This window comes from Buteo buteo, chromosome 10, assembly GCF_964188355.1.
Source record: "Buteo buteo chromosome 10, bButBut1.hap1.1, whole genome shotgun sequence".
Classification (NCBI taxonomy): domain Eukaryota; kingdom Metazoa; phylum Chordata; class Aves; order Accipitriformes; family Accipitridae; genus Buteo; species Buteo buteo.
The window spans coordinates 16,304,800-16,330,412 of record NC_134180.1 but is presented as its reverse complement, the minus strand read 5'-3'; the positions used below and the strand labels follow the sequence as shown (position 1 = coordinate 16,330,412).

At 38.4% G+C, this 25,613-nt stretch overlaps 1 protein-coding gene across 2 annotated transcripts in view; it reads left to right on the top strand.

Moving 5' to 3' along the window:
• Positions 1 to 14,513, top strand: part of OLFM3 (olfactomedin 3) — a 68,057-nt gene extending 53,544 nt beyond the window's left edge. For both annotated transcript variants that reach the window (XM_075038797.1, XM_075038796.1), the window contains exons 4-6: positions 2,028 to 2,247; positions 11,308 to 11,414; positions 13,129 to 14,513. In XM_075038797.1, coding sequence (XP_074894898.1) covers positions 2,028 to 2,247; positions 11,308 to 11,414; positions 13,129 to 13,806 — 1,005 coding nt within the window. In that variant the 3' untranslated portion in view covers positions 13,807 to 14,513. The remainder of the gene's footprint in view (positions 1 to 2,027; positions 2,248 to 11,307; positions 11,415 to 13,128) is intronic.
• The last annotated feature ends 11,100 nt before the right edge of the window (positions 14,514 to 25,613 follow it).

Sequence of the window (25,613 nt, the reverse complement as noted above, 5' to 3'; positions counted from 1 at the left end):
CATCTGGCATAAATGCTACCAGGAATAAGTTACCTTCAGTAATTCTCTTAAACACGTTTTGTCTTCCTGAGTTTTTGCAAGCTTTGCATTTTTTCCACCATGGTTTACCCATGACATTTGGCGGCTCACTGCCCCACAGAACCAAAGACCAAGTTCATAATTTCAAAATGAAGTAACAAAAAATTGTCTTCGGGAGCTCTGCTTTCTATGTCTACTCTCCTTGTCATCAAGGAAAAAATAACTATTCAGTTTAACAGGTATAAAGTAGGCTCGAGTTAAGTTTTTATTAAAAACAGTCAAATAAAAATAGTTTTTACTGTAGACAAAAAGACTCTCCACTTCTTTCTGTACATTTCAGTAATTCTGCTACTATGATGTAATTGGAAGACCCCTTGAGAACAGAACCAATAGAACTCCCAATACTCTCAAGTCCCTTTATAATGATATATCTGCTTATAATTTAAAATGCAATTTTCTAGCTATTAAGATGACCTATGTGCAAAATATACCTCCTAACAATACATGAGTCTTTATTTTGAGTAAATAGTAATTCCAATATGAAAGCAACTGTTAAAACAGTACAGATATATTAGCTAGGTGATGAAGAGATACTGCAGAACTCTCAAGCTGTCTTAGAACATGTTTGAGAGGCAAAAATTCAGAGGTAGATCTTCAAGCAGCTCAAATGCTGACCCTGCCTATCAGCTTCCTTCACATCTCCTTAGCAAAAATGCATTTGGCATCATCATGTTATTTATTTTGGAAATGTCCTACCCTGTTTATTGCATCCTTTAATACAAGTGACGTAACAAACTATACATGCATGTCTTCTCACACCTCAGTGACTACACTAACCTCTAACCACATTTCCTTCTGCACCTCTTTCTTGTGCTTGGGCTTCCATTTAGTTCTCTTCTGCTTTCCCTTTCAACCTGCTGACTACTCCAGCTATTCTTTAGAACTTATTTTTTAACCACTTCAATAGCCTCTCCCTGTGTCCTCATCTGTTCCCAATCTCTATTACCACCTAATGCTAGTACCTAACAAATCTTTATTTCCATCCTTTGCTCTGTTTTGTCCAGGCTTGCATCTCCTCATTTCCCTCTGGCATTTGCTCATGGAAGTCCTGCTGTTTCCTCAAGTTATAAAAAGATATGCAAATCTCTATATACAGATGATACATCAGGAACAAACCCGTCTGCTTTTCAGTAAAGCAAAACCTTTTGACTGCAAGGATTCTTTGAGGTTTTCTACAAAATAATAAACAAACAAAAAACAACCTCAAACAATTAGTTTAAATTTAGTAAAGTCCCTATGATAAGTGCATTTAGAAGAGTAATTAAGAAATGAACGATGAGCAGCCAAATTCAGACAAATTCTCAAAGTATGAGACTTGGCAAAAGTCTGAGAAAGAGGCGATCCAAGATTCCAAAGTGGAGCCTTATTTTATTTTAGCCTAGTGATGTAGCAGAATAACAAATACAAAGCGCAGTTAAGAACCATGGATTTTTTTACTTCAGAAGAAAGAGGTATATATCACTGTGGCTAGAACAGAACTAAACAGTGTTCAACAGCCATTGAGGAAAAAAAATGAATTCAGTATTTCTAAGGAGTGAAATAGAAATTAGCAGCTCACCCACAATGGCAGCACTGTAAAACAGGTATGACCTCCTTGAACATCACTGTGTGTTCAGGCCTAATCACCTTCTCTCAAGAAAGACGCACTTAGCAGAGGTTTATATCTTCTGGATGGAAAGTCAGACCTTCAGCAGGTTTGGTTCAGATCACTGGAAGGTAATTGTGTACTTTCAGTAGAAAAACTATTCTCATGCATTTTATCTACTGCTTACTACCATTAAGTCTGGGGTTTCTAAGTCTTTCACAATACACTAATAATAGATCTGTAACTAAAATCAATAATCATTTTCAAGTCATTTTAATAATCAGGCATAAATATTACATTAAAGCGAATTAGGGGATTGAACTCCTTTAAACTGCTCTAATACACATTCGATTGCCTTTAACAGGAGTTGAAAGAAAAGATGGATGAGCTCCTGCCACTGATCCCAGTTCTGGAACAATACAAAACTGATGCCAAATTAATCACGCAGTTCAAGGAGGAAATTAGGAATCTGTCTACTGTCCTCACTGGGATTCAGGAAGAAATTGGTGCTTATGACTATGAGGAACTACACCAGCGCGTACTCAGTTTAGAAACCAGGCTTCGAGACTGCATGAAAAAGCTCAGTAAGTTAACAATTTAATGGCAAATTTGGTCTCTTGGCTGTATATTGTTAGTTGTCTCTCTATAGAAAGATAAAGTTTTCTTTTTTCTTGTTTGATGAAAGACTGCGTTAAATTCTGATCTGTGCTACCCTAATAAAAGTCAAGAGTTACTCAACCTAAGGTCAGTCATAACATTCTAAATTTGCACCAGTGTATATTGTGTCATGATCTGCCCTACTGCATACAGAAGGAATTAAGATGGAAAATTATAACAGACAGCAACTTTAAAATCTAAGAGATTTACAAGTGGTTGGAGAGCTACAAATATTCTTTTGAAAAACGTCAGACAGGCATTGCTACTTGGGTCATCTTTAGGATGTCAGTGTGAAAAAAAATTTAGTGAGAAATAGACTAGAATCAGTTCTGAGATGTCTGCATCACAACCTTGTCATCTTGCTATGACACCTGAGAGGCCACTCTGACTGTACTGTCTTTAGACCTGTAATATTAGCATTAAGAGAGTTGTGCCATTCTCCAATTTGCAATACAACATAATTAAGCATTACACCTAATTTAAGTGAACAAAGCATGATTTTTGTAGGAAGCATAGCAACAATCCATTGTGAGCACTACACTAGATTTAAATCAGGCAGCCTCCATCTTGGGTGCTTACATGCTGGCTTTAGTTAAAAAAATTCAAATGTTGAGCACCTCTGAAAATCAGCACTAGGTCAGTATCAGCTACCAAAACTAAAAGCCTGAAGTATCATTATGAAGTGTCAGCCTTAACTTCCATTACCCAAAGAGGGATAATTAGTACCTACCTGTTTTACAATCACAATGCAGTCTCCCTTCTCCCCAACTTATCCATGCATTCTGAGACTCCTGAATGGATCACTGTTGCAATCTGGATTGCTACAGCTAACATTCCAGCCCCTCTATGAGAAATAAACACTTGGTAAGTTAACACTGAACATGAATAAACTAGAAATTCCAGGTTTCAGTCCTATAGTCAGTATCTTAGTTATCAGGTGTGGGATGTTTACTTTTAAATGCTACACACGACATGAAATATGTTACTAACTCAACAAGCAGTGCCTCTTCATTTTTGTGAGGCGATGGAATGAGAAAAATCTAGGTTAGGTTAGCCCCTTAAATTATTTATTTTCAATTTCTTTATTTTACGCTAGAAATAACACAGTGATGTTGGGCTAAAATACATTAAAGACTTCTTCAAACAGAAATTTCTTATGATCCTGTTTTCCCCTCAGTACACACACATAATAGCACATTACTGCATTGACAGGAGGCAGTCAGGAGAAAATGGCTGCATTGCAATACCACAGCAAGCAAGAAAATTCATATAAATAGACAGTATTTTCTGATAGTGAGTGTTCCAGTAAGTTTGTTAGACACCAAAAGATCATCAACTTATCTTTAACAAGGATCTTGTTTTTCTTTGCTTTTATGGCATACTCTTGTAACATTGATTAGTGAAGTGACTGCAGTATAAGATACATTTTATATATCAGAATGACTCGGTGTATTCACAGGGGTTATTTCCCTATTTTTCATCCACATTTCCGCTCCTATCTATCCTGAATTCCTGCAACACATTCTATTTCTCTTGATGTACTAATGTAAAAAAAAAAAACAAAACAAACACTATTAAAATTATGTACATTAACAATAGAGAGAAAATTTTTGTATGAAATAGATTATTAAGCACATCCATTATTAAAAGGAGTTTGGCCTTCTCAAGATCTAATGCAGCTTTATTCATCCTTATTGGCATTATTCCCTGGTCTTAGATGGTTAAATGATTTTTATGCTTGCCTACTAATGGACTGGCTATATTTCTGGCCTACCCCTGTGTGGCTTTTAAAGCAAAAACAGTTTCGGTTAAGCTTACTGTGAGTAACTCCTGAAAGTGGTGCTGTGTGTTCAGATCAACAAGCATAAAGGAAAAACAGCTTTCATGCTTACATCTTCTCCCCAGCCACATTCACCACACTGGAGATGATCCAGCTGTGACCGTCCATGCCAATCTGATGGCCAGAAGCCTATGGCCACAGAAGGCAGACTGGCCCCAATGTGCCACAGAATCTGGCTTGACTCTTCACAGATTTTGTTACATTTCACAATATAATTATCTAACCAGTGTGTGTAATAATAGCTGTTTTTTATTCTTCTCCCTAGCAGGTGTTTTTCAGCAATATAATGCATTATTTATATTGTCCTGGCCACTTAAAAGGGATCTTCCATCTGCACTAGCAACACTTTCAATACTCATTAACTTACAGTAAGCAGTTATCTTACTCCCACTGAGGTTTAATGATTACCACAGCAGTTGTGATGACTGAAACTTCCTCCTTCTCTTTGAAATAAGAGACAATTCAGGCTGAAGCTGCTGAGAAATTTGTCCACAAAACTTTAAAAGGGTGCATCCAGTTAAACACATGGGAATAGAATGCATATGATTGCAAGCACCACAAATTCACATATACTTATGCATGTATGGGTCCTTTGCTGGCAGTCATGTAAGGCACGTGCATTTATAAGAGAATGCAGGTTGCCCAGGATGCTTGGGACCCTCTGTCATGACCCAGACCGGACAGACCAGGGAGTCGTGTTTAATTCAAAATTCCCTCAGGCTAAATTAAGGTGAAACAACACCAAACAATCAGTTAAAAGATTTTATTCATGACAGAAGCAAACTGAACTGGGGAGGCATTGTAGTAGGTGGCAGGGTTTCTCACAACAGGAATTGGCATAGGACTGCTTCTGTAAACTGTGTAACCCAGGGTAACCATATACATCAATTCAGGGAATAAGGAGATCCCTCCCATTGAGTCATGAGATTCAGAGCAGACCCCCTTGCTTTCCAGACTCCTCATCAGAGAAGGGCCCAGGGGCAGCTGGATCCACTCTTAGTCCCAGTCTTGGTCAACAGTTTTATGTCTTAAAGGGATGAGGTGTAGGGATTGTGGGAATGGAAAAGGAAAGAGAGAAGAAGACAGAGAGAGAGAAAGATTTCACCAGTCCTGGGTCCAGCGTTGGTTCAGTCAGCCGAGGGCTCCAGTCCCGGTGGGCTTGTGCACCCGGGGCTTTGGTTTGTGTCCTTTTATCATCCTTGCCCCTCCTTCGGGCAGACACCCGAACTCCTCAGGTTAATGAACAGTTTGTGAGCCTTTGGGCTTGGGGGTCGTTTGTGGAGTAACTTCTCCTTCCCTGCAGACGTGGCCATTGTTTGATCTTTGTATCAGAACAGCTCATCAGAACAGGGAGCTGCGCACCCTCCAGCACGCCCTCCCCCTCCTGTTGCTGATGTCTGAGCTGATGGGCTTTTCACCTTGGTTCCTTGCTGTGCAGGGTCTGTCTTTAAGCAGAACTTGCCCCACCACAATGTTTGGGACATTAACTCTTTCAGTCTCTCACACCCTCCTATTCTTGTCATAATGTGTTTATGAAGTTGGAAAAAAATTGTATGGGTAGCATTCATAGAAGCCAATACTTTGTCAAATGTTGCTTATGAAATATGAAGAAATAATTAGAGTAGATACACATTGGATTCATTTGTAGCTACATCTGATTATAAAGTAGAATCTAAACAATATTTTACAGTAACATTTTTTGCTAGAAGTTCAAAAGTAGAGTATTCCATGTATCCAAAGAAATGCTGTTACATCAGTGGCAGAAGAGGTATTAGTGCAGGCATGAGATTACTTTACTGATTGCATTGGTACTTGTACTTCCAAAGCATCCTTCCCTTTGGGATTTGAAGAACTTTACAAATATCATTCAGTACGAAGCTATGCAATAGAAATATATATTGTTATCCTCATTTTGTAGACAAAGGAACAAGCAGCCCAGGAGGATAAATGACTTTCCCAAAGATTACATGGCAAGTCATTGCACACGTGCAGAAGAATCCAGAGGCTTCCTCTCAGCAAGCTCTAATAACTAGACTATAGTGCTTCCTGGATTTGTAGTATGCAGGACAACAGACATACACCCATTAAGTAAGAACTAATTCTTCATTTCCTCACATTAAAATGTTATGACAAATTTTACCATAAGCAGAAAAGTGCCTGTAGTAAAACACTTGGAAGTAATCCGTGCAACCACTGAAAAAAATATTCACTTCATTTTCCCGTTTATTACCAACAATAAATAGAATAATGATGCTTATGAACACTTCGAGATAATGTTTTGATTTTTTTTCCCTTGCAAGTCCTTCTATAAATCATACACTCACTTGGTATATATAGCAGCTATCAATATTCATTTGCATCACAGAGACTGGGACTATCAACTACCTATTCCTAGCTAACTTCAAAACAGCTCCTGTCCAATTGGTCTATCACAACCTTCTCCTGATATTTGCTCACTTCGGAGCAGCTTTTCAGATGCGTTCTGCCCCATAGGCTTTCCCAGCCCACAGGAGTAGTACATCTACTTTGTTTTTTAATGGTCACTTCGTGCTCAACTTCTTCCTTAATATAATTAAATACAGGAAATCACAGACAGACTTGCTGGAGTCCACAGTACAAAACTGTTACAAGAGATGAATCAAGCCATAAAAAACACCCAGATTGTGCATGATATGATGTTCCTTGTACAGTTCAATTTAGGATGGATAAACACTCAGAGGTTTGATTTTTCAGTTACCACAATCAGTTATGGTTGGGATTTTCTAATGTAGGCAGCTGGTTCTTTCAAAGTCAAGGGAAAGAGACTGAGTGCTTCTAAAAATCCCACTCTTCTTCTGTGTAACCCCATCTGAACCTCTTCGTGGTGGAAAAAATGCCTAGAAATAGCTTTTTTTTTTCCTTGGTGTTCCTGAACTTCCTGACATTTGCTAGTATGGAGATGTATTTGAACTACCTTCTCACTAGCATCTGGTCCTTCTGTTGTCACAGAATTAAAAAGCAGAGGTTTGCTATAAACCAAAACTTTTCAACCAGTAAAAAAAAGCCTTCCCACCATCACAAGAGTTATTTCCACATCCTCATATGTTCCCTTCTGCCAGAAAAAAAAAAAAAAAAAAAGAAAAAGAAAAAGAAAAAGAAAAAAACAAGGTTTTGGCCATGTTAAAAAAAAAGCATAGGCCAGTTTTAATCCTCAGCTACCTCACTGCTATGGAAAATTCATAGCCCAGAAGTGTTTCCCATTTCACATGACATTTGTCTATATTCTATTTCCCTGCATATAAAATGGGCTAAACAAAAGTCTCAACTGGAAAGTAATGGAATCTTCTTAATTTCAGACTCCCAAACTTGCCATGCCACAAAAGTGTTAAGCAAATGATCCTGCCTTTCAGTATATTAGTATCACCATTCCCTAGCAAGAAACCTCAGCATGACAGATCAATTTTAATATAGCCACACAAACAATTATAAGGTTCATTCTGCAGCTAAGAATATAGGCTGGGATTAGGTCAACACATTTTACACTTAAGAAGAAAAGAAGCAGCTGTCTCCAATTCTGGTGGAGGAGTGAGTAAAATTTCTTGCACAGAATGCAGAGTTGGAAGTGCTTACAACCACACAGAAAACTCACCTTGCTTTGTCAGTGAACTGTTAAACTTTATATTGAGCTTCACTCTTGAAAGAGTTGTCATTCATTTAAGTTCTGTATCAAATGCAAGATCAGGCTTGGGCAATCTATAAGGGAATTATCTTTATAAAGTCAGTAATGCTAATTATTTCAGTGTTAGATTGATAAACTGCATATTGTAGTAACGTCATCAAAATGCTGTGGTATTCATCTGGAGTAAATTATTTAATTGTATTAGTAAGTCAATAATACTTCAGCACAGACAGCACGCTTGCTACTTTATAATGAACAAAACATAAATGATCCCAATTCTGCCAATTTATATAGGTCCGCTGTAATGAATGGGTAGACATATTTGAAGATAGGGCTCCAAAAGACAGAACTGGGGAAAACAATGACACCTGTCTCTTGAAGAATGAAAAGTTAGTTTTACTGTTTTCTTAATTGCATTCACTTGATTCTCTTAACTTCCAATCAAATATTGGAAACACTGCATTAGAGGACTGTCTGAAGGTTTGACAGAATAAAGTGTGAAATGAATTACAGTGGGCACTGACAGCTCTGCTACTTCCTTCTTACTGCCCATGCTGTCAGCAAGTAGGCCAACAGACCTCAGGTACTGCTGAGTTTTACAGCAGAAACCTGCTGCTGGGATGTGAATTATCACTACAATGGGAATGGCTTACCATATGTGGAAAAAATACTTGTAGTATTACTCCTTAGTTTTAAATACCAGTTCCATCAAGTTATATCACAAATAGGTATTTATGGGTTTCTGTTTAGTGAACAAGGAAAAGAAAAGATGGGACATACTGGAGGGCAGGAGAAAAAAAAAATCTTCATGCCTCTTACAAGATGCTCTGTTTTGGTATGCTGAAAAGAGTTTTGTCACTTTTTGAGTCAGTTGCCCCCCAGCTATATAGCAACTCTCCTTTCTTGATCACTGCATTGTATCTGGGAATAAAAATTTAATCACATAAATATACCCTGACTCAAACTGCTGATCATTTAGTGGCTGAAATACAATGTCATCTCTTTTTTCACATTGAACAGTATCTCAATACAGTTTGAAAGATCATTCTCTAAAAGCATCTGACTCCTGTGACAGGGGAAAGCAGCTCAGTTCATATAGTTTAAACCAAATCAAAACTGACGAGGTTTATTAATTATTGACGACATGTAATTAACTGGCAATCGGTGAACTATACATTCAGGATCAATACAAGTAATACAAAAGACAAACGACAGTACTAGACACTTAAGAAACATTAATAAACCTACGAATTTCTGAACACCTTTCTCTAGCTAGAATCAAAAAGCTCCAGTCCCACACGGCGCACCACGCGCACAAACACGCACGGAGTTCTGTGCGCACGCCCCCCACAACAGCCAGCACGGCCTACAAGCACACCCCCTACTTTTACACCTCTTCTGCTGGAGATGCGGGGCCTCGAGCTGGATGTGCGCCCATGCTGCTCGCCACAAGCCACTAACACACACGCTGGCGAGAAAGCCGGGGAGTTCACACGCACCTGCCCTGGCCGTGGGACCCGGCTCGCTGCCCCCGTACGCTGACTCCACTCGCTGAGCGCTGGCTGCTCACACTGCCTGGTGGGGTGGCTGCTCTGCCTGGCCTCAGCAGAAGTCATTGTGCCAGCAGATAGTTTTGCAAATTCAGCTCACAGTATGCACGTTCCCATGCCTACCCCAATACACAGCATTACCCAGGCCAGTGTTTCAGAATTCCAAATTCTTTGCTTATTAGTTTTCTTACTTATTTGAATACTGTGTTTTAAAGGCAGCGATTAGTATACCCTTTAACTCGTACATTCACTGCATATTAATTATCTTAAAAACTACCAGTTCAGGAGTAGTTAATTTTTCCTGATTTTGTTCTACTCATTATTAGTTCTCTGATAATTTTATTCCAAATTAAATATTCCAAACTCCAAGTTAAACCCCTCTGAAGGTTTGAGTTTACCTCATGCCCATTTCTGAGACTATTTACTAACATACCACCTAAAAATAAAAGCCTTTGCCTTGATAGGGTATAGTCCTCTACTTTCCAAGCTAATAGCAGTTCATTGCTGTAGAAAAACAGCAGTCAGCACAAAATACTAGCAGCCTATCTACAAAAAATTCCAGAATAAAAAATTATGTACTATGATAACCAACTGTAGAAAATCTAGAAGATTCTTTAAAATGGGAAATTCCAAAATATCTTCAAAAGATTGTAAGGTACATAGATTGAGATATGTAAATAATAATGCCTTTCAATTGACCCAGAAAACAGACACAGCCTACCTTGCTCACTGAAGTCTCAGCGTGTACTCAGTTATCTTCATTTCCATTACACCCCACTTCGCTGGCTGTGAACAAAATCCCTGTGAGCAGCCCAAGTTGTCACCACAGCATTAACCCCCTTCTAATTGACTGAAACAGGGTTGCACAATACATTCCTTGCCGGTTACATAAAGTAGAAAATCCAGGCTTGATGTGACCTTCTCTTTTGGACTGAATAAATTCACTCTCAACACCACATACAGTTTGTTTTCCACATTTCCTAGATAGATGGGGTTCTACAATATAGCACAACCATGTATCACGGAGAAGCACTTATTTTTAAATGGAAAAAAAACCCTAATATGTCACTTCTTTTTACATTCCTATGGAATAGCTTTTCTTCAAAAACATGCTATTTCACCTAATCACCTACACACCACTGTGTGATATTAAGCCTCTTGGCAAACATATGAATTCCACCAGGGGCTTGTTGCTAATAGGTATGTTATTAATGTCCCCTAAAATATGGATTTTTTGATTGTTAGGAAGGTCAGCATCCAAGATCATATCGACTTTCATTATTTCCTCCCAGACAGTCTAATATGAGACAGCCTAATGGATTAGAAGCCAACCAATACAGCCAAGGTTGCTGAATAATTCTCATATTCACTTTCTTAGCTTCAGACAGGCCCCTAGTACTGGAACAGCTACGTGTGTGTAACCACAGGGCAGTCAGACACAGGTATTTGTTCACAGCTATATGTTTTGCATACAAGCTCATTTCTTCCTGTCTGCCCTTAACCTCCTTGTTACCCTGGTCAATGGAAAACTGAAACATCCATCAATCCTAGCCTTGCACTGAACTTTCTAAAGGCAAAAGTGTGTGTGTGGGGGGGAGTTATGTCTTCTTTTCATTTCTTATTAAATGCTATTCACTTCAGCTCAGAAGATATTTTACTAGGTTGTATTTTTCTTTATGCCCAGAAAATATAACTGTGCATTAAAATATATAAAAACAAATATATATACAAATAAATTTCTATTTGTATATTTCTACATATTTATATTACTGCTTGATATGGAAAAGTTTGTATGGTGAAGATGACAATCCATCTTCAACATAAGCCTGAATCCCCTGGAGCCACAATTTAGTTTAGAGCAATTGGTCTTGTGCTCTGACTGATGTCAAGGAGAGTTGTGTAATTATTTGCATTAATGTGTTTGTTTTTCTAATTTCAGCTTGTGGCAAATTGATGAAAATTACAGGCCCCATTACAGTCAAGATATCCGGAACCCGATTTGGAGCCTGGATGACAGATCCATTAGCATCAGAGAAAAATAACCGAGTATGTTAAGGCACTGAATATCTTTGTGTCCTTCTGGAGTTTTACTTGCTTTATTTTAATCTTTAAAAAGATCCCCCTAGGAGGTTACACTCACAAGCATGTTTCTTCTACTTTCATCATTTTCACTGTTAAACATCTTCAGAGAAAAAGCAACAGTGTTTGGGCAAAAATATCGAAAGACAAAAGTTAGCTAAGCACCTTTGTGCCATTTCCTTCAACTGTTTCAGTCTGAACTGACTACACAATTTTTTTTCTTCCTACCACATTTAATAGAGCTTGGGTCGTTAAGAATCCAAGTAATAAAACACAAACATCAATGCTTTTTACCCAAGAGCATAACCCATAATGCAGCAGTCAAAATTTGCAGGATTAGGCCCCATATATGCTGTATTCAGACCATTTGCTGCCTCAGATCCAAGTTATGTTATTGTTTGGATCTGCAATAGGATCTCAAACTGGCCACAGCTTTAAGGAGGTGCTCTCTCCATCACAGGACTTTTGACATCAAAACACTAGGTTTCATTTGTATGAGACCCACAAGGTTAATTTTTTGAATACAGAAAAAAACAAAGGCAATAGAAAAGGCAACATACAAATGGTAATAATTAAAGATTTGCATGCAGCTCACCCCTGCCTGGTGTGTCCAAGCAGGTTTACTACTGGCCCCAGAAATCTCAATTACCTTTAGGAGAGCAGCAAACTTTGCTCAGCCCCATCTTGTCCTGAGGAATTTTCTTCTGACACCTCAGAGCACCAGTGGCATCTCCAGAACCATCGCCATGGCCCCTCGCCTCCACCAGCACCTGCTCCCCACTGTGGCCCCACTCCCTGCACACCCTGCAGCCCTGCAACCCCCTCCCCAGACAGCCTCTACTTTCCCCCCACTGCCACCCTCTTAAAGAAACACAAAGACTAGCCGCGTGCATGCAAATTAGAACAAACCATATCCCTCACAGCATCTCAACTAATAGGAAGATAGGGAGCTGAACTGGTGTTTATATAAATATTTTCTTAATGCCAGTTTTGAAACCAGCACAAAAAATATCTCCAGAAACTATTCTGTTCTTTTGTTAGTGAGGATTTGATTTGTCCCCTGACAAACTAAAAGGAAAAAAAAGGCAAAATGCATGAAGGAAAAAATGGGGGAATGGAAGTTGGCATACAGAACATTAAAAAAAAAATTGATTTTGTTTTCTTTTGTTCTAAGGGGAAAAAATGGTTCCTAAACTTTATTGGTTTCATTGCTATTGTATTTAGTTTCTTTACTAATACACTATTTTTCACCAATTAGAGGTTCAGCTGAAGACAATTCAACCAAATTTATTCCTAAGCATAAATCCAAGCTTAGCTCACATGCCATTTCCCATCTCTCTCTTTGATTATTAGTCTCTGGGAATATCTTTGAACAAGCCCCATGTAGCAGAGACCCAAACACTGAATAAACCAAAATTAAATTTCTCTGAAAATGCAGACACTGTCGTTAGTAACAGTCTTCTTGAGAGTTCACCTGTATAGGTAAGTTTTGATTCAGAAATTCAGGAGTTCCTCATGCTTTTGTAACAGGAATGTGGGCAATATTGTACTTCGATAGCCTGCTGCACACTTAAAACCTTTTTTGCTTCTTTTTCTGCAATGTATCCATCAAGCCATATCATGATCATGTACCATGGATTGTGTTCCAGGTGTTTACTCCCAATCTTTGTTTTCTTTCCAGGTCTGGTACATGGATAGTTACACTAACAATAAAATTGTCCGTGAATATAAATCAATTGCAGACTTTGTCAGTGGGGCTGAATCAAGGACATACAACCTTCCATTCAAATGGGCAGGAACCAACCATGTTGTCTACAATGGCTCCCTCTATTTCAACAAGTATCAGAGCAACATCATCATCAAATACAGCTTTGACAGTGGGCGGGTGCTCGCACAGCGTAGTCTTGAGTATGCTGGCTTTCACAATGTCTACCCTTACACCTGGGGTGGCTTTTCTGATATTGACCTGATGGCAGATGAAATTGGGCTATGGGCTGTGTATGCCACCAACCAGAATGCAGGCAACATTGTCATCAGCCAGTTAAACCAGGATACACTGGAGGTGCTGAAGAGCTGGAGCACAGGCTACCCAAAGAGAAGTGCTGGAGAATCCTTCATGATCTGTGGCACCTTGTATGTTACTAACTCTCACTTAACAGGAGCCAAGGTCTACTATTCTTATTCCACAAAAACCTCCACTTACGAGTATACAGACATTCCTTTCCATAATCAGTATTTTCATATATCCATGCTTGACTACAATGCAAGAGATAGAGCTCTCTATGCCTGGAATAATGGACATCAAGTCCTGTTTAACGTCACCCTTTTCCACGTCATTAAAACTGAAGATGACACATAATTTTCTTTCCCTTCCCTTTCCCTGACCTCCCTCCCTCAAAGCAGTGTCATTTGTGATAAACTCTAAGAGCATCCATTTCTCTCAGTTCCTTTTAATTTACATTTCTTTTTTCATTACAGAAAAGAAACATTTTCTACCATGTAATGCATTTCAAATACAGCTGAGCCTGTCAAAAATGACCTGTTGGAAATAAAAGCATCTAAACTCTTGATTCTACAAGGTCTGTCAAGACCTTGTGTTGAAAAGCACTAAGGAGGATTTAAGTGGCTAAGGACAGTTTTTAAAAGATTATGATCTGCCTTATTTTAGAGTCAGAGACTAATGGTGGCTTAAATGCATGAATGTCTTTTTTTACCTCATTTTTGTTTTTAATCTATTGCCTAACTTCAGGAAATATTTTGGTAGTGTCAGACATATTGCACATTGTATTTTTTTTTTGTTATTTATTCCAAAAGGAAGATTTAGGAATTTAATTTATTTGGACATGGAGTATGATTCATTTTGCCATCACCCAATTTCAGATGTGGTGCTGTACAGTATGTTTTTAAATCTCTTGCAAACATTTTATTGACAGTATGTATTTCTACCATTGTAACCACCATTGTGCAATTGTATCTCTTCATTTATGTGAAAGTAAACCAAGTACTATTTTTTATAAAATATATTGAAGCTTAATTGCAGTCCTGGCTATGGGTCAATTGAAAGTGGTAAAAATCTGAGAAACGGTTGTTACTTCTGAGAAAGACCAATAGCTTCTCAGGTGCATGATCCCTATTCTCAGCTTTGCTTGGTAGACCCTTCTTATTCACCATTGGTGCTTACTGGCAAATTTCCAGTTTTGAAGCCTCATACCAGTCCCAGCTTTACAATGGTTTGCCCTGCCCAATTTTTATCTCATGCTGCTGGCTTCTGTCTCAATCCCTTTTTTTCCTACTCTCTTTCCTTCCACCATTTTACTTCCCTTGTTTATGCTCACTTCCTGATCTGGGCTTTACAGGAGAGAATCTGAAAGCGGGCTGCTGCCCACGCCTCCAGCCCAAGTGTGTGAGTGCATCCCATATTTGCACTGTTCTGGGGCAGTGAGGAGCAATGTTAGAAGTCAAGTTGCTTTCCTTAATCTGCCTGTCTTCTTGCTCATAATAGAAGAACATTTATCTGTTGACAAAGCTCTTCTCTGGGATAACAGTAATCAGGGAGAAAATACAGAGGAAAAGGTTCAAAGCCTAAATGATCAGTGTGGCACCTGGTAGCCACCCTATTGCTTGCCCTTGCTAGAAAACAGCCACAACACTGAGGCCAACCTCTTGCAAAGAAGTTTGGGGGTTGCTAGCAGTAGTATTGTTACTTATGGTCAAAACTGACGCCTTTAAGAAACAAGTATTTTTGAAAGCTATGTGTCTTGCTACACTATCTCATTAGAAATTTTGGAGGAGGCATATTTTATTGAGAAAAAAAGGAATGAGGTATTATTTATCTGTTTTGGCATCAATGGAAAGAAACTAACATTAAGAACTAGTATAAGACTTTTTATTAAGCTGGGCTATCGCATAATGCAAAAAGACAGGTATCTGAAATATTGTGTGAAAGCTGCATTCCTCACAAAATTTGAGATTCTCCTCTCGATACCCTTTGAAATTGGGCTCACAGAAAAACAAGAACATTTCCAAAAATGTTCCTGTTTAAGAACAAGAAAAAAAAATTAAATGCACTGACATTTTGCCAGATCTATTTTGAAGATATTTGCTTTACTGATTCTTCCAACATACCAGCCAAGACCACCTTAAGTCTCATGAATGTTTTCATTATTACAAATATATTTGTCTACATACATTTACAAGTTATTACAATATAAGCCCATGTGAAGCTGAACAACAAAATGTGTTATTTTCATACTGGTTGCAGAACAGAAAACTACTAATTAGGTTTCAAGAACTGATAAAGGGGGAAAAAACAACAAATTACATTACAACATGACCAGAGAAAAGTTACTCTCTTGCTTCCATTTCCCACCTCCTGCCTAGCTGAAATGATAGCTGTTACCTCTTACAATCAGTTACACAGGATTTGGAGACACTGAGTTCAGCTAAACAAACAAATTAAACCACTTCACTCCTGTAACCAGCTTTCCTGCATTGACAATGAAACCCCCTCTGTGACATGTGAAAGCGTATATGACTACTTATTAGAAAAGGTATTTTATGTCATATAGGAATGTTTTATGAAAACAAAGTATGTTCAGATTTTTATCAAAAGCCCTAAAACAAACCCTAAACTTTCACACACACAGAGTAACTTCAACAAAATAGAACTTTTCACAAACACAGCATTCTTAAAAACATTAGTCATTAGATTGAGAAATTAAACTTCTTTCTACTGTATCATCATAAACTAGACTAATAGTCATGACATGAGGATCACTTCATCTGAAAAAAATGGTTACTACCATATTTATAAGAATTTCATACTGTGTAATTAGCATGCATACATTAATACAAGCTGATAACAATTCTTACAGTAAGATTAATCTTACCTGATTTCAATGCCATTTAGTTAGCCATTTAAAGGGTAACAGACTCCTATTAGTCAAAGGAAAGAAAGAAAGAGACACTACTACAGGATGCTAAAGATGGGTGGCTAAGAGGGGTAGGAAAGGCACCTTTGAAGGGTGATTTGTCTTATTGATGAAGCTACTGTGCTAAAGCATAGAAGTCATACCTAGATAAATCCTGCCCTTCTGAATTGTAACAGTGGGTTGGATTCCAGTACCTTTAAACATGAAATAACAGCTTGCACAGCATCAATACAACAAAACCTGGTGAGACATTATTAAGTAGCATTACTTCCTACTAAGGAGCATTCATTTTTCTGTGAATCAGTGTTGATCACTTGTCTTTTCCAAACTGGAAATTCCAAAGTCATATTCCCAAAAGGCTGAAAACACCATGCCTCAATATAAGCAAATTTGTGTTACAAGCTTTGCCTTCATAACTGAGCAGCACAAGCAGAAAATCTTCATAATATAGCAGCAACCTACATACATATCAGCAGGTAAAGTTTTATTCTTATAGTTGAAGCATAGGCTGTTTGTTATGATGAGGTACTGGTAGTATAGGGGAAAAAACCTGTCTCCCTTTAAACCTGAGAAAATTAATTGTAGAGCCTATTTTAATATCTTAGTGACCTCCTGCTTCAAGGGATAAACATATAAAAGGACCACATCATTGCTGTGCTGCCAGCAGAGAGGGATGCACACAACCACAAGTCTAGCACAGGAACACAAGTCTGCCAATCCATCAGGCATGCCTCTCCTGAGGGAGCCTAAGGAACATGAACGATGCACGCTGCAAAGCCCACAGCTTTCTCCCTGGAACGGGCTAACCATTCCCCATGACAAAACAGGTAGAACAAACCTCCCCAGAGAAAGCTTCCTGAACAGTAATAATCTTTTATAGTCCCTTCTGGTTATTTTTTCCAGTGAGTAACTACCAAGTCTATTGTTATGCACATAGCTTGTTCAGCCTACCATATCTGTCACAGTGCGCTGAGCAGACCACTAGCAGATTGACTCTGTGAAGCCTACTCGGCACTGTAGTCACTGCTAGCAAAAGATGGTATTCAATTTGAAAAATTAAAAGAGAACAGTTGAATGAGACAGAGTGATACAATGTTTTAATCACAGATTGCTTATATCTAACAATATTCATTTTCAGACAAGCTCAGGGGCACTAGCTGTCACTCAGCTCAGCAGGCTAGATTCACAGCAAAGGAAGACAGGATCTTTGTTTCAAACCACAGCCTGAATAAATCTGTTACCTGATAATTTGTCATAATAAACAATTGCATAGAAAACACTAGAGCAGCGATGAACAAACCATTCACAGCAAATTATTCATCCAGTAAATTGTATCCTTTTCCAGTTCAAGGATTGCCAGGGAACAGTCTTGATTCATACTGATTTTTATGCTAGTCACAATGGTTTTGGAAATCATTTGGATGAGCATGTATCTTCCTATAAATCACCCAAGCATTCCCTGCTGCGAATCTTACTCTATGTCCGTGGCACTCGGGAACAAATGCTGAGCATTTTCCACAAGAGGCCGATGAGGGCTGCAGCTGCAGAGGTTTGGCACAGAGCTGCATCTCAGCCTGTTCTGCTGACAAGCTTCCCACTGCACTAATTCTGAGGAGACCAACTCCTTCTCTGTGATACTCTGTAACAACTGCATCCCACCAGAAGCTTACACTCAAAAGGACTCAAGCATGCAAAGGCTAACCTCCACAGATCATAAAGCCAAGTCCTGAAACTCACTTCCAAACCAAGAATAGAGTCCATCTTACTCCCAAAACAAAAAGAAAAACCCCTTTTCTAAGCTGAGCTTTCCACAGTAATTATCCCACACATGACCATATACATGCACATCAATATGCAAGCAAATAAATTAACTATAAACTAATCCTAGAATTACAAAATAATAAGGTCATTTCTCCCACAGAAAGCAGACCATTTAAGTTATGCAAAGATCATTACTACCGGGGTTTCTACATTCAGTTACTGGGAAATTGAGGAGACATAGAGTTACCCAGCACCACGTTGTGAAGACTATATAAAAATGAATGTTTTGTACAGTATGGCTTTTGCTGGGCTCTAGAAAACAGACATACTACCTTGATGCAATTCACAAAACCGAGATGTGCAGGGGTTTTCTCCAAACTGCAAACAGATCATCCACCTGATTATTCTGGTATCATGATTAATTACTACTCTTATAATCTGTGAACTCGTGTAGACTTTCAGTTGCCATCAATCAGCGCGTTGAGTAAGCATTTCAATACAACTTCTAGCCTTCCACATCTCTCTCTTTTTCCTCAGAGGCCTCTAACGTAAGTAGCACACATTGTGTCAGACAAGCTGCAAGGGTGATGAGTGCAAGGGACACATCCTTTCTGCAGCTCTCATTCAAGTCAAAAGGGATTATTCATAAATGTAGAGATTGGCCCTGGACATCAAAACTCTGTATTTCCTCTGAAACCACCATGCGGAGGAAATCCTCACTCTTAAAATACAAATCATGTTTATTGATTTTATATCAACAGCAGATGTACATGCTTCTCATAAAAGTGTTCAGCCTCTTCAAGACTAAGGATATTTGTCTATATCTCTGAAATGGAGGCAGGGAAGAAAGTTCATATTTTCTTTAGAATCAGAAATTTCTGCTAGACTCATACGCAGCTTGCCAGCTGAGTATCATCAGCAGAGCCTGTGGAGTTTTCCTGTACTGCTTCAGAACACTCAATTAAAATAATTACATTGCAGAAACTTTTCAGCAGTCCAAGTGAAACAAAACTTCTTCAGGATTTTGTTTCAAAAATGGCAATGTTTTAAACACAACCCACTATAAATGCAGATAATATTTAGATCAGCTGCATTCTGCCCCCACCTTTGAGTCCACCATACAGAAGTCCCATTTTACCTGAAAGCTGTGCAACTGATATATCATAGCAGCACAGAAAAGTATATGAAGACACATGAAAATGACAGCTAACAGGTCAGATCTGGCATCTCAAAATACAATCCATTTTACTGTGCTTTTTATACAGAAGCTTGAATTCATATTTACACAGCTCTTACAGTGAACGTGAACGGTAGCAATCCACTAGGTCAGAAATACTCATTTTATTCACCCTGCAGTGACATAGTGCAGTGCTTCATGCTGTGGGCTCCGTACCCTGAGCAGATATTCCCAACATTTGTTCCCAGCAGAAAACACAGTCAATACCTCCTCAGACATCCTACATCGAAGCCAGCAGCAACTCTCCACAGCCAGTTGCATCTTTCTGAAGCTAATGAAATCTTTCCCACCAACAGTTTTTCTGAGCTTTACACTAGCTCAGTATTTTAAGCCTTATTCATCTCACAGCAGAAATTATGTTCCTAACATGGTGCTCTTAAAGGTAAGCCAAAGACTCTTCTGGATCTGGTAGTCAGAACACGCTGGGGTACATGCACTTACAGCTCTCCATTGAAAGAGTCCAAATGAGCTCATGAGGCCCTCCACATTGCTGCAACTGCTTATTTATAGACGGGTCAAGTATCTTCAAGCATTGTTACACTCAAAGGTCCTACTGACAGGTACAGTTATCTGTAGCTTTATATGCTTTGTATAATTTAGGATTATTTTTGTTAGTTGTTCAGAAGAACTCACAATACTAAAACTGCACTTACAGTGGCATTTATAAATTGATTAAAGTGATTGCTGCATATTTTACTCTATACTACGTTTGATTCCATATCCTTTTTTTTTTTTTTTTTTTACATAAATGGTTTGGAGTCCTTCAAGATGAAAACATTTACCGTTAATATGAGCCACTGAAGCATCAAAGAAGCCACTAATTTCAGACTTCTGTAAAGAGTACTTGCCCAGTATTCTCTATTCCTGTCTGGTCCCTGTGGAGGGAATAGCTTATTTTAGGTTTCTAGTGAGTGCTACTATCCCAGCCAGTACATCAGGAGGTAGAGGAGAGACAGACAAGGATCCAAGAACAGGGTACTGGGCAACTATCTGCAGCCAGAAGGAATGGAGTACTTGCATGTTGCTAACCAACGGATGTTACTCCCTTCTGCAGATGCATAGGCCTGAGTCCAAACTGGGGTGCTTAAGTAGGTGCAGTCAATCTGCAGCCATTCAGTTCCAATCTAAGGCAATGTGATCTGGTGTACATAGACAAGAACTCCTCTACTCCACGGACCTGTTGGCTTTGAGCCACTGCTTTGAGTTTCTGTGAGAATAAGGAAAATGGATTTTTGTGCAAATAAATGTCAACTGCTATACATGCTTTATGTAAAGTTATACATTAAGTTAGTTTGTAAGGTGACCACATGAAAAATATTTGGAGAGGAAAATACCTATACAGCACAGTTGTTGTTTTAAAGTAATCTAAAAGAAATGAACCATATTGTATTACTGAATTGTGTTGTTCCTTTGATTTTCTTAAGATTCCTGAAGTCATTCCTTTACTTTCCCTCACACAGTATCAGGCATATGTACAAACCTCTCCAGATTATTTTTCTTTGCATTTTATCTTCTTTTGTTCATTCTAATCTTCTTGATCTTCACCTAAACCTGCCCCAACCCCTCTTTCTTGCAGTGTGAATTTTAATGAACGGCTGTTCAGACAGAACTCAAACTGCACAGATTTATAGCACAGCAAGCTTCATCTGGAGAAGGCCTAAATTTATTTTCCCAGTTATGTAAAATTTAGCTCTAGTATGCCCATAAAACTGCCTACAAGCAGTACTGATTGTATATCATGGGTTGCTCTCCAGAAATAAGTTAAAACAGATTCAGGATAACTTTTTTCCCTTTTATTTATTTATTTTTAAGGAAATATTTTGTTTCATATCTGCAATGGTAAGAAATTAAATTAGAATCATCTTTGTCCAGAGCAGGTTTAGACACCCATTTCTCCCTTCTGGATCACACCCTCAAGGTGGTCAGCAACACTTCCATCTCCAGGAAAACAGGCATCACAGTAATTGAGTGTGCATCCTGTCAAAGGTGTTTATGCCTTTTGAGTTAAGCTCCAAGTCTGTGTCACACCACGCAGACAGGCCATTTATTTAGGCTTCCCTCATCTGGGTACACTGGGCTTACTGTCACCTTGAAGGACATTACAGATTAATGGTTACTCAGGACCATCACTGTCAGTGTAGCACTTCGAGGTACAAGTGTCTTTTAAAGTACACAGCACAACTGCTTTAACTCATTACTACAACTCTAACAGTAGCTTATTCCTGGAGAAAGAGCACACACCACCTGACATTTCTGTAGCAGCTACTTCCTCAGGACTGCAAGGCAATTTACAGACACTAATTAACACAGTTTCCCACTCTGTCAGGAAAGAAAGGACATTTTTACAAATTTCATTCTTCAGGCTGAGCAGTTTGGACAAAGAACAGCTCAGCTTAAGCCCAACAGGGTTTCACTGGCTCACCAGGAGTTGATGTTAGATTTCCAATCTCTCAAGTCAGTATATCATTCATTAGCTCTCCTGCAGAAGCAAGCATCTGTGTCCAAACGTTCAGTTCCCACACTCTTACACTGATTTTTTAATGGCTTTTCCTATTTTGTTTTCAACCTAGTAAGGAGGCCTTTGTTCATTGGCAAGATGTTAATTGTAACTCAAGAGTTTCAGCCTCGGTGGCATGTATTGCAGAGGTGGCTGGTTAATTCATAATCACATCATGCCTGTCATGGATAACCACCTATAATGATTTCTGAGGAAAAAATGTCACTTCTATAAGGAGGTACTTTGTTTCATGGAGAAGGAATCCAAAGGGTGCTGTATGGGACTACTTTTCTGCTGCCCATGTTCTGCATAGCTGCAAAGGTCTATGTTTCCTACAGACTGACTTACAGTAACTCCAATACTGCTAGACTTTACTAGCTTCCCTTGGTCATGAAGAGGATTAGCCATAGTGCAGAGCATTTTATCCAACTCAAGATGCTGCTGCAGCAGGGCAGTATAGGGGATGGAGTATAACCTCGCACATAGCCCTTAGCAGAGCTCTGCACTGACCCACAGTGGTGCACATATGCATTCAGAAAGAACGGTGTGTACCTACCTAAACATATTTTAGGCTCTTAGATCTCTGGACTAGCTCTCTTCACTTCAGACATGAACCTCATCAAAGTATACACAAAAGCAGTTTTGTTCACCAGGCCAAATAAGCGAGGAAATCATGGCGATTTTTATATGTTTTTACACTGATCTGAGAGCTGATGTAGGACTTGGGAGATTCACAGGCCTCATCTTGGCCCTATGCCCAGGAAGGAATTTCACTCTGAAAGACTAAACTGCATTCTTACAGTGAATGTTAATACGCTGTTATTCTAATAGTATGGCAATATCATGAAACAAAACAGAAAAATGACACCAAAGACAGCAGAGTCCCTTATCTGAAAGGCAATAAACACTGTAAAATGTAACATATTAAAATAAATAAAATTATCCCAATGGACTGTTTCACAATACATCCTCTAGCTTAATAGCACTCAGTTATAGTTATTCAATAGAATATACTAAATAAATACCAACTCAGTTGATTTTATTAGTATTTACTGAATGTCAATATGCATGACATATGCCTAGATAATTATGGAATTGGATATTTATGTACCATATGACAATGGAGATTTATGTAATTTAACTGGCTCACAAAAAATCCAGAAAATCCTATAATTATGAGTATGGAACACTGCTTATTTGCCATACTAAAATAGAGTAAGAAAACATATGGAAATAGAAATATTTTACACCACAATATAAGATGATACTTATCTTAAAGATATAAATTAGAAATCAGTATATATAATGCATCATATATGTCTGGATGAAAGACCTACAGAAATTTCAGTTTTATGTTTTCCTTTCCAAATTACACTTAGAAAAAGCACAGAACTGATTTTACAGATAATATAGACATAGATGCAGATGTAAATACAGATACATGACTGTACCCAAATTCTACATGGTATATACAACCATGCCTGGAGAGAATATAGCATCTCTGGGCAATCACTTACACATTGATGAAATAACAGCCAGAAAAAAATCCAACAACAGGCAGTATAAGAAAACTACCCCCATGTTAGTCTGACTCCCTGAAATGGAGATATTTCTTCTACCTGGAACAAAGTTTGTAATGCCATGCAGGGGCTGCAGCCTGCTAGAGATGGACAGCCATGGACCCCAGTGCCCAGGCAGTTACCACTGTGCAGTACAAACAGCAATATATTCATCGTATATAGACTGTACAGCTCTCAGCAGATGGTCCTGAGAAATCAAAATGCCCCTCCTTTGCTCACCTGAATAATCAAAGGAACCTTTTTAAATAAAGTGAAGCAAATGGTACAGTGTAACAAGCTTTGTAAGAAAACAATCTTAGTGTAAACAGCTTCTGTCTGACAGAATAAGCCCCATTTGCCAACGTTTCATGCCACTGCCTAGCTGGTCCACTTGGTGGCACAGACTCAGAAAGAGGGAATTTTTTTCCATGTTTGCCACCTGGCCTCCCAGGAATTAGGTGAGGGAAATGAGAGATTTATTACAGAAATTTTGATAAATGAGCAGACATCTATAGCAGGCCCAGAAAGGCTAATCAGGCTTTTTACAACTTTTTTCTAATTTGTATTCTTTTGGGATACCTTACTCATCTGCTACTAAATAGGGATTCCTCTGGCCTGCCAAATAACCCATTTAAATTAGCATACATTTACATACATTGACATACAAATTGGCCCCACTATCATGTTTGGATATGATCTTGTCTGAATCCACCTATCAATATTATCAGCTGAATTATCATTCACTGACACTACTGGGCCCACACTTGTAAAGTTTCTGAGCCCTTTCACAAGTTATTTCACTAAGTTACAGACAAAGGGCTTTAGCATTTCAAGTAATTAGGTATCATTAGATACCAGTTTAGTAAATGCTCTATTTTCCATTTCCATTCTTACATAAGAAATACTGTCCATTAATTTTAAAAGCGGCATTAAGGAACAACTTCTAAAGAGAAAACATTTTAATACCAGTAAGAGTTGTAAAAGAACTGACTGAGGAGATTTCTGTACCCAGCGATGTTGGCTATGTGTGAACCGTCGTAAGTTACACCTCAGTTTTGCTTCAGTCATTCCCAAGCTATCGGACTCAACAAGGAGCCCATACTGGAGTCAGTTTTGGAAGTGTAATGGTCTGTGAAATAGGAAAGGTCAGATTAGGTGATGCATTATTCATTAGAGCCTTAAACTCTGACTGCAGGAGTCTCTTGACATATTTAGATCTAAAGCATTTATCAGTGCTTTTGAGTCCATTCTTCCATTTGGATTTATAAAGACTGAATAAAAACATAGCAATGCTTCAAGAAACATAAAAAGGTCAACATGAAAACATCGTCCCATTGATTCACACTTTTCTGTGCTTATTGAATTACTGATCTAGAAAGTCACATGTATTTATGAAAGTTGTTATGAATAACCCTTCATGACTTTGTGCTTTTCAAAAGCAGATAATATTAAACAATGGTTACTTTGGGCTGTCTTCTGGTAATACATGTAAGATACCAGCATTTAATCAATTTTTAACAATTTGTCCTTAACACAAAAATCATTAACTTTGGAGTTTTATTGGATAAGTAATTTACTTGAAAAAATTGTACAGTGATTTCTGTTTTGTCAATGACTGTTACAGACTTGGCATGAATCAAGACTGCAACCACGAGTTTCTACAAAGAGTATAGTTCTACATTTCATTTTCAGTAGTAGTAAATTCAGTTAAAGAGCTTCCTATGTTTCTCTCCCTGTCCCTTCTTCCACCTCTCTGCTGCAACTCACGGCCTGTTTGAGACAATACAACTGTTTGTGGGGTATGCTGCAAAATTGATAAACGGAATAATACAGGGTTAAGAAGTAAAAAAAAGGGGGGGAGATATAGACAACTAGATAGATATTGCCACATAGACTGGGAAAAATAGCCAAAAGCGTCTCATGAGGTAGAAAAATGTAGTACTCATTGATTTGGATTAGAAATTAAGTTAAACAAAAAAGAAAGATTTAGTATCCACTACATTTTAGAACATGATAACAAAATTGGATATTGAATTGTAACAAAATACGGACACTTCCAGACCTCTGTCTTGACTGTAGTAAAGTTAACATTGCACATGGAATATAAATGTTAAAGCACGAAATACAAAAGCACCAACCACAAACAGCAGGATGCAGCAAACTGACTCCTATTTTTGGAGA